This window comes from Toxorhynchites rutilus, chromosome 1 (assembly GCF_029784135.1).
Source record: "Toxorhynchites rutilus septentrionalis strain SRP chromosome 1, ASM2978413v1, whole genome shotgun sequence".
In the NCBI taxonomy this organism is placed as follows: Eukaryota; Metazoa; Arthropoda; class Insecta; order Diptera; family Culicidae; genus Toxorhynchites; species Toxorhynchites rutilus.
This window is the reverse complement of record NC_073744.1, coordinates 140,688,623-140,698,235: the sequence shown is the minus strand read 5'-3', so window position 1 is coordinate 140,698,235 and position 9,613 is coordinate 140,688,623. Positions and strand designations below refer to the sequence as shown.

Here is a 9,613-nt window from a genome sequence, read left to right as displayed (position 1 = left end):
TTGTTTTTCAATAGTTCGCTGTAATTATATGCTGCATACATGAAGGCGCTGAACAAATTATTGAAACAAGAGATGATGCTGATACAAGTGGCGATCGACAGTTTCGCCTATATCCAATAACTCCTTTTTTTCCTTTTCATTTTTTCTCGCTGTTTCATCCATTTTCATTGTTGGCAACACAGTTTGTGATGAAGATGCTTCACTGGATTTCCCGATAAGGATACAATCCACATCACCGGAAACCGTTGATCAATGTCGATTGTAGGTTCGTCATTCTATCCACAGCTTGTTTTAAGAGAGGTGCAATTTCCTTCCTCGGAAGTATTTCACCGTTATTTTCGATCCTCCATTCTACCAAAACTTGATTTTTAAGGAAAAAGCCGGATACGACGAAACGTCCAGCGGCTGAGTGATTTAAGTGGAATTTAGTGAAAAACAAACTAGGATTTCGTTTTTTCCATGCATAGCTGCATCGTCTCATATGAGACATGTGACTTCTGTTCATCTAGAAAGAGTATGATAGGAAACGATATTTTCGCTGGACAAACCAAGAATAAAAATCATCTTTGAGAAACAGGAAAAATATGTTCCCAGTTCATCTAACCAATTCCGTAGCGGCCCGGGTAATCTCTGTCAGATCTCTTTCGACATCCTTGGATTGTTTCCATAAAACAGTGCAGTGTAAGATTCTCGTTCAGGGGGTCTTCGTAGCCACTTGGTTACGCGTTCGCTTACTAAGCGATCGATCGTGAGTTCAAACTCAGGGCCCTCAATTTGACCATCTTTGTGTTGTTATAGAATAACTACGTCCATGCAACCATCATCAGCTATGGAGATCGATCCACGGTGGAACAAAGATCGATTCATCCATACAACTGCTCTGCTCTGTAAGAAACATCGGGCTGCTGTTCTATAAATAACCCAACAATGATCAATATCATCTGTCTCCGATGTCCGGTCAGCTGAACAATGGAAGAACAGATAGAATACCCTTACGCCATTTAGGCTACTACAGTGTAATTTACCATAATGTAATGGAACAGAAAACCTAACGCCTAAATGGCTACTACTTCTACTGTGTAATTTACAATTTATAGAAACATAAACATATGTAGATGTACACGATAAAAACCCGGCTCTGTTACAGATAAAATGCTAATGAGTCTTATAAATAAATAAATGGGATAAAAAAAAATATTCTCGTTCGGAATTACCTACGTTTTTCGTGGACGTATTTTTGGCCGGGACCAGCTAAAACCAGTTCCTTTGTAGATATTGTACGCAGGGCTTGACAACTTCGAAACTAAAAGCTTTTTTACTTCTTCCTTTCTCTTCTGTCAATTTCAATTTCTATTGAGTGTATCCACCAATGCCATACAATTTCATTTAGATTTACAAATGGTCACTCAATATGCTGCAAACTCGTGCAGACCGAAAATAGTGCTACTCCCTGTTCACGCCCAATAAAGACAAAATCACTCTACCTTCATACAGCCTCGTTTCGCTTCACGTCCATTTAATTCATTTTCCACACCGAAGCAAAATTATGAAATCGTCAAATGAAAGTGAAAGGTTTTCATGTCGAATGAAAGAAGCTTATTTCGAATGAAAATTTCGTCGAATCATATTCACTGAAACTAATGTAAATGACGATGTGAAAGAATGTGCAGTAGACTAGCAGGCGCAATCAGTTATCGGCGCTGGTTATAAAACCCTCATATGCTTCTTTTAATTTCACTTTTTTTGGAAAAACGATCAGGGAAATTACTCCAATGAAACTTCGTCCTTTCACACGTTAAACTGAACGCGACATAAAGCCCATTCAAATGATAATGAGTAGAGCACTTTTAAGCGTCTGCTTTCAAATTCAACAGAACGACAACAGCAGAAAGCAAACGGAATTGAATGAGGGTATTGTAGAGAGCTTCACGGTACCTTCAATTTAATGAAAATGAGAGACACACTCGTATTTCAGTTGTCTGTGATAATATACGATTCAGCTTCGACAGTAGACATAATTCGTGACAATTTATTGATATTTTCTAGTATATACCTTACAATGTTATATAATTATTTCCTCTCGATCCTTCATAATAAATTTACATGTACATAAAAAAAATATAATCAAACCAAAAGTTATCAATCACTAACAGTAGTTCGCCCGATCGTTAGTCGCAAAAACAATCAATGTGGAAAATAATATTGTTCAAGGAAAAACTAAAATACATATGTTCTCTTCTTCCACAACAAATGTAATAAAAGCGGCAATCTCTCAAGGCGATTGTTGTACTCCCTTGCGTAATCGAATATACAAGTACCGTGTACCGTGTTAAAAACAAAACAAATCACTTGTCAGCTTTATAGTGTTCAGTTTTGAGCTTGGACGCAGCCTTCCCCAGCAAAAAGCCGCAGTCTGTCAGCGTCAGGAATATACGATTTACTTTGTTTAGTTCTACTATTACTGTTCTTCCTATACTCAGGATATATAAGATTCTTCTCCCTATCCTCGAAAGCGGCTTCTATGACTATTGGTTTGTTTGTTTTGATGTCTACTACATGTATGTATGTTTGTGTGTGTATATGATATACGTTAGGTATCGCTTGGACATAATGGTCTTTTCTCATGTTTCTCTAGTGTAGTTTATCAGATTATAGGGGGTTAATGTTCAGTTTACCATGTGTCCAAGAAGAAACCATCGCCACTGTTTTTTTTTTGTTAGTTTTTGTTTTGTGGTGGCAAACAATCCAAACGAATGCGAAAAGTAAGTGGAGTATCCGAACATTTATAGCGATAACAGTTTCCATAACATGATAATATCCAATATAACGAGTCATTACGAGTGATTTCGCTCTACATTTTTCGTGTGCCGTGTGACATACGTCTCGTTTTCTGAAATGTAAAATAAAAACACTTGTCCTTTCCCGTTATACATCTATTCTACTAGAATATCTAACAGGCTGTACCATTGAACCAACTTTGAAACATTTTCGCTCGCTGTGTGTATATGTGTGTTTTTCTAAGCGTTTTGATTACGAAACAAAAGCAAACCTGGTCTCCTTCCGTCTACAACTTCAGATTGGTTTAGGAAAAAGTAAGCGTGGTCAAACCCCAAACAATGGAAAATTTAATATTGGGGTGTTCCTTTCTTTATATTGTTTTAAGTTGCTTACCGGTTGTATATGAATATACACAGATTTAGGTATCAGATTGTATTGTTGGATTTACTATTTCTACTCTCTACCCTTCGCTTCGTTAATACGTCAATCTACGACTGACAATTACAGATTCTCTCTAACCAAGAGAACAGACAGAAACTGCACACACTAGTAGACTTGCCCCTCAATAATGATACTTCCTTCTAAGTTCAAACGAAATATGTGGGATTAGTTTAGTGTTGTTGTTTTTTTCTTCTGATCTACTACATTGTAGTGTAGTGCGGGCAAATTATGTGGAATCCCACTTTCATCAACAACTTCTGCTAGATTCGTGTGTGGAGAGGAGAGGCAATGATCTACCTCTCTACTGCTTAGAATTGCACCCAGTTAGCGTTCGTTTTGCTCGGCGTCGTTGCTGCAGCTTGTGGCTTTGCTCTGTAAGAAAATGGAAGGTTTTGTACATTATTATTTTCATTTTTGGGGCAGGTAAAAATTGAGTACCAAAATTTCTTTGTTCTTTATTAAAAAAATAAATTCAGCCTCCTGTGCTGATTCGTCTCTCATTCGATTTTCATTAAAAAAATAAAATAACAAATTGTTACTTGTAACTATCAAGTCTCCAAAGTGATAATGACCACTCACTGGCAGTACCATGACTGGTAAATTCGCGTTGACGGTGGAATGGTGTCGACATCTGGATACGACATTAGTTTGTATGAGCCCAACTCTTCTCTATCAGATTAGTCGGCCTGGAAAAAAGGTAATTGAAGATGGTCGAGTTTCGAGCGACATAGCATGCGCTGCCTCGCAAATAGTGACGTCAGTCGTTGTGTTTATTTCTGATTGCCCACCGCATCCATGTGAAAATGCTATTTTCAGGTAGTAATTTATCAATTAAAAACGTACATTTTTGTAGAGCTCCCGCTGCATATGAGGCTAATGTGATAGCGTGGAGTGAATATTTGTGAAATCACGTAGAAAAAGACGGATAAAAGTGTTATTTTCATGTGGCATTTTCACTCCCCCACGTTCATAGAAACAAAGCTTCAATATTTTACCGTTATGAAGTAGATGTTTCGAAGGCTCTCGGTGTCGGTGTGTATGTTGTGAGATAATAATCGCCAATTAATCAAAATTTCACCGAAAATGTTACTACTTTCGAGAACAAAACATACGACTGCTCTCTGGACCTTTATACCACATGAATAATCGAAATTAGCCACGATATAATTGTCATCTTTTAAAAAACAACCACTTGAATGATTTTATGGGAATTTTGGCTCAAATTATCACGCAACCGTGAGTACTTTCAACATTGTTTTGTTTCTTTCATATACATTCCATATTGAATGCAAATAATTACGACACGATATTTTGTTTGCCAATACAGATACACTTCGCCTACTGCTCCACCTCTATATGTACCTAATTAAGTCGGCCCTAAGGAAGTTTGAAATTACTAAAATTTGTATGAAAATTCTTGCTTGGCGTTATTTACCTACTAGAAGTGCGTTGTTCTGACCCTAATTTAAACCACTTCCTATGAATTTTCAGATTCTCACCAAAGCTTACCATTATAATATAAAATTATCTTTAGACACAATTTTTGTATATTTTTTCACTACTTGCAAGCAAAAGTGATTTTCATTTACATAGAGTGCTAATTTGATTTAGGGAAAATAATTTCATTCATAATTTTTTTAAGTTTGTTCATTTGCAAACCCCATTTCGTAATACGAAGATCATGGCCGTCAACGCGGATAGAAGCTGCAAATTTCGCTGCAAGCTGCAAGTTTTACCTTTCAGTGCAGTGTCCGCTCACATGTGGCAGTGACACTTTATCCGATGAGCCACATGAGAAAGGATTATCGATCGATAATTGGTTGACGGAATCGTGGCAGCTTCGAAAATTCCGGCTGTTACGACCGAGAACACCCGACAGATGTCGGCGAGTTTTTCGCAGAAGATCATAAAGTTGTTGTTTATATAACCCGTGTACCGAATCTCGTAGTTGAGGTGTTTTCCTGAAACAAGTTCAACAAAGGTTTGCTTCAGACTCACAAAGCTCGTCCTAGCTCGGAGGTTGTTCATTATGGAATTATCCACTCGGAACGCCGGCGACGTTCTGCCGTTAGTCCCAAACCAAAGGTGTTTAGCTATCGATGGGAGATTGAAGTGTGTCACCTGCTGCTTGGGATTAGGACTGTCAGGTGTGTCTCCTCACCTACACTGGTTTTAGCGAGGAAGCTCGCAGTTCTGGGGACCACGAGGATGTCAAATTAAAATTTCCTTACTCCAGTGCATGCTGAGGCTACTGGTGTTGATGGTAGCAGGCCAAAGATGGCCCGCAGTGCATTGTTGTAAATCGGTGATAGAGTTTTCAAGACTACATCTCTGGCCAGGCACATCAATTTGCGCCGTAGGTGAAGCGGCCGTTGATAGCTCTGGCCACCCATAAACGGATCTTATTTACTAATTGTTGCTACACTCCACGCTGGGAGCATAGTGGCTTCATTAGAAGCTTCCATCCTGGGCGATCCGCAGATCTAGCCTTAACTCGTGTCCGGGTCAAGTTTAGATCGACTCCTCTTATCTCGCATGTGAGACTCCGTCGTCAGGAATCTTTGAGTTTGCCTCTGCTGTGATTGCTTTGCGGGTTCCAGTCTAATGCTTGTCTCTAGATTTTAGTACCATTCTTCCGTAATGTGTGGACGATTCACCGCCACTTATGCTCCTTGATATCTGTTTATATCGGTGGCAACGACGATGGAGCTCGTCATTCGAGATCCAGTTGTCTGCCCACCAGGCCCGAAAGATCCGGATTTTGGTGTGGTGACTGATCTGGTTAGCCTTTCAAGTCTTACTTAAACTCGCAAAGGCCGTCTTATTAATCCAAGCGCATATATCGATGTTGATCCCGCTATCTGACGCAATATGACTGTCAAGATATTGGAAATTCTCGATCCTCTACACTGCTTGGCCGTCTACTGTAAATCTGGAAGGCGTGATCGTGTTGGCACCCAAAGCTTTCGTCTTGCTGACATTGGTACTCATGCTAACCGCGGATAAGCATGCGGCCAGGTCATCAAGCTTACTCTGCACATCAGAGCGCCGCGTCGATACAAGTGCGTCGTCGTCGTCGGTAAAAGCAAAGTCGTTCGGGTGCTTCATCCTAATAGGCTCCCAAAGAAGCCCATTGATCGGTTCACGATCGATAGCAGCCACCGTGATCTCGTACTCGTTATCGTAGTTGAGGCGATCGAAAGCTTTCTCGTAATCGATGAACACCAGTTATAGGGACTCCTGGAATTTATTGATCTGCTCGATAATAATGCGCAGCGTAACAATGTGAATCGGAGCATCGCATCCATCTTCTCCTTGACCCGGTTGAGGATTACCTTGCACAGGACTTTAAGAAATACGCACAGCAGCATGATGTCTCTCTAGTTGTCACATTCAGTCAGGTCCCTTTTCTTCAGGACCTTGGTAAGAATGTTATGTATCCAGTCGGCCAGAAATGTGGCCGGTTCCCCGACATATATGAATGAATGATGCAAGATTTCTGCAGATAGTGCGGGGTCAGCTTTGAGCATCTAGACTGATATGCGATCGACCACCGGATCTTTGTTGGAATTCATACAACTGTTTTAGTTCAGGTTACAGTCGACGACCACTCCCAGGATCCTCAACGTTCTACGGCGAAGAATGCGATCATTTTAAATTTAGACTCCCGAATTGTGATCTTGGTGTTTGCGACTGCAGACCACCATGTGTCCATTCTTTGTAACGTAAAACAGAATCCTAATTCGACAGCCCAGTGCCTGGAGCTGCAGTTCCCAACTTTTACCTCGATGGTTCGGTTTGTCGCGAAGTTTTTTCACAAAGTGTAGTAGGTTACCTTCTACCTCCCAGTCTGCCAGTGTCTTCAGAACTAGAAGAATTCAGGTTCGGTTGTACACCTTCTCCAGATCCAGAGCTACCATCTTCACATGCCGTAATAACCCCATGTTTCCTCTAATTCGATTCTGTTTCCCGAATTGTGATAATCAGTCGATGCAGGCAGTTGATGACATACTTCAATTCGTTTTAGCTTAACTTCTACTGGGAGTGGCTCTTCTTTATTATATACTGTACAAAGATAATCGCTTCTCTTGTTATCTAGGTCCTCTCCCTGAGCCATTCAGACACATTTCATATTCCGACACATTTATGCTCGTGGTACAAAGGCTTTTCCGGACACATTGAGTTTTTGGGAAAACTTCCGCGTCTCATGAGAGTGATGCAGTTGTTCTAGTTCTTCGCGTTCCTCTTTCTCATATTACCAGCCCTTCTTCTCCCGAAAGAGATATGTTTGTTGTCTCCGTTTCTGTACCGCCATCTTCGTTCTACGTGACCTAGGATGTTCTCCGCTACACTGTTGATGCTTGTTTTTTCATGTTCGAACAGTCCTCAAGAAGAGCTTTTTAAGTTCATCATCTTCCGGCAGTGTAACCGTCACGGGCATCAGTACGGAATGATGTTTACAGCTGATAGTTCATTAAGTAGTACTCCGAATTGATGTTAGCGCCTCAATAGTTTCTGACGTCAGATATGTCTGAGAAGTGCTGATCGTCCAATCCAATTTGGGAATCCGTTTGACTTGCATCAGTAGAGGAATTTGTGATGGAAGAAGCTATGGCCACGTACGATCATGTTCTCGGAGGTGGCGAAATCGATAAATCTTAGGCCTTTTTAAATAATAAATTTAGTTTCACACATTAATCACGAATCTGAGCACTGAAATCTCCAATGATTATCTAATCAATAATAATTTTTGGGGCAGCGATCTTATTCGCGTTTCAGCTGCGTGTTAAATTCGCCCTAATAATCTAGGTGCATTCAAATGTTTCGTAGAGGCGAATGAACTGCAAAGTTTAAAGACTTTTAAGAACAAAGAATCAATCAATCAAATGTTTTAAAACTGTATCCAGTATTAAATTTTCTAACAAGCTAAACAAGCTTAATTTTCTAACAAGCCCACTTACCCCGCGGAGGTAAATTCGCCCCACTCTGTCTGTCCCGCGGAACCAGCCGTAGGTTGATGAGATGGCGACAAAGTCGTCGGCGGTGCAATCTTATTACCACCGGGCGGTGGAGGAAGCAGTCCCAATCCACCGCTTTTCTTACCTGCAGCAGATCTAGCACCTGCTTCCGATCCGTCTTTCTTCTACGAATTCAAAACATATTATTTCAGTAATGTCTATGTAACAACTCTAATAAACACCCATACCGTTATTTTCATATTTATTTTGATAGTTTCGCCCTCTTTAAATCCCAGGTCCAACTGTTGCTTGGGTTCCACCTTTTCCTTCTCGATTTGTTCCTCGTTCTTAACCCATTTGAAGTGATCCTGCAGGGCCACGTTCATATCGAAGGAATCGGATCGGTCCCCAAAGCCCAGTCCGATAAATGCGTTCCTACCTGTAATTAGACGAATCATTTTACTCAGAATAGAACCCCAAGAAATTAAGTTTTCTCTCATACCGTTATCGTCCTGTATTCGGAGGACGAAATATCGCGAGCTGTCGGAAACAGACTCAATAGCCAGCCCGGGGTACGATTCGATCGGACAGTTGGCGAACAATGCGCCCGAGTTTTTATCTTCCAGCTTGACGGCCAACGTCTTTCCTTTGGAAACCATACGCAGTCTTCCAGTCCATGTGGGCTCGGCCAGATTCCAGTCGGCCGCACGGTAGCCACGATTGCTTTGTCGGGGTGGAATTTTGTACACAAATACTTCGTGTTTGACCAGCACAACGCTTTCGTACTCCATCGTGTTGTGTTGTGGCTGCACTCTGCTTTTGCTGTTATCGAAATGAATCTCTTATCGCACTATCGGTCTTCTGCCGTTGGTTCGAAAATAAAACACAATTGCTGGTGCACGATAGAAGTGGATGATGAAAAATCGAACTGCACCACGTACAGAATACGCCTCCCAAAACAAAATTTCGTTCGCGTTAATCGAAAGCCGCTCTCGCTGTGATGCACAGTTTTGTTGCCGCACAGATCCCACAGTTAGAATCTTTTATAATTTTTCGATTTCCAGGATTGAAATCGACCAACTGTTGTAGAAATTGAAGAAAACACTATCGCTATTTTTGCTGCAACTGCTGCAAAAACTTTCTTCTTTTGTTGTATCATGAAGATATTTGACGGGCAGTGACGTAAGCAATTCAAGAAGAACCCAAAAAACAGGGTGGTGTTGGATTTAAGCCGACAGTACATAACACCGTCAGAGCACTGGATAAAGATATGCCATTTTTGTCATTTTTTTGTTGAAAAAGATCAAATAAGGAGCCGTCCACATACCATGTGGACAGTAAAAGCATGATTTTGAACACCCCCTCCCCCTCCGTGGACAATCGTGGATATCTATACCCCTCCTCTGTTGTCCACGACGTGGACATTTCAACATTTT

At 40.9% G+C, this 9,613-nt stretch overlaps 1 protein-coding gene across 1 annotated transcript; it reads right to left on the bottom strand.

Moving 5' to 3' along the window:
• Nucleotides 1–2,015: 2,015 nt before the first annotated feature.
• On the bottom strand, nucleotides 2,016–9,368 carry LOC129767494 (NECAP-like protein CG9132). Its single transcript, XM_055768472.1, has 4 exons — nucleotides 8,680–9,368; nucleotides 8,426–8,616; nucleotides 8,181–8,362; nucleotides 2,016–3,591 (listed from the first exon to the last, which is right to left on the bottom strand). Exons 1-4 carry the CDS (start codon nucleotides 8,966–8,968, stop codon nucleotides 3,528–3,530), a joined length of 726 nt encoding a protein of 241 aa, XP_055624447.1. The 5' UTR covers nucleotides 8,969–9,368; the 3' UTR covers nucleotides 2,016–3,527.
• Between the last annotated feature and the right edge of the window lie 245 nt (nucleotides 9,369–9,613).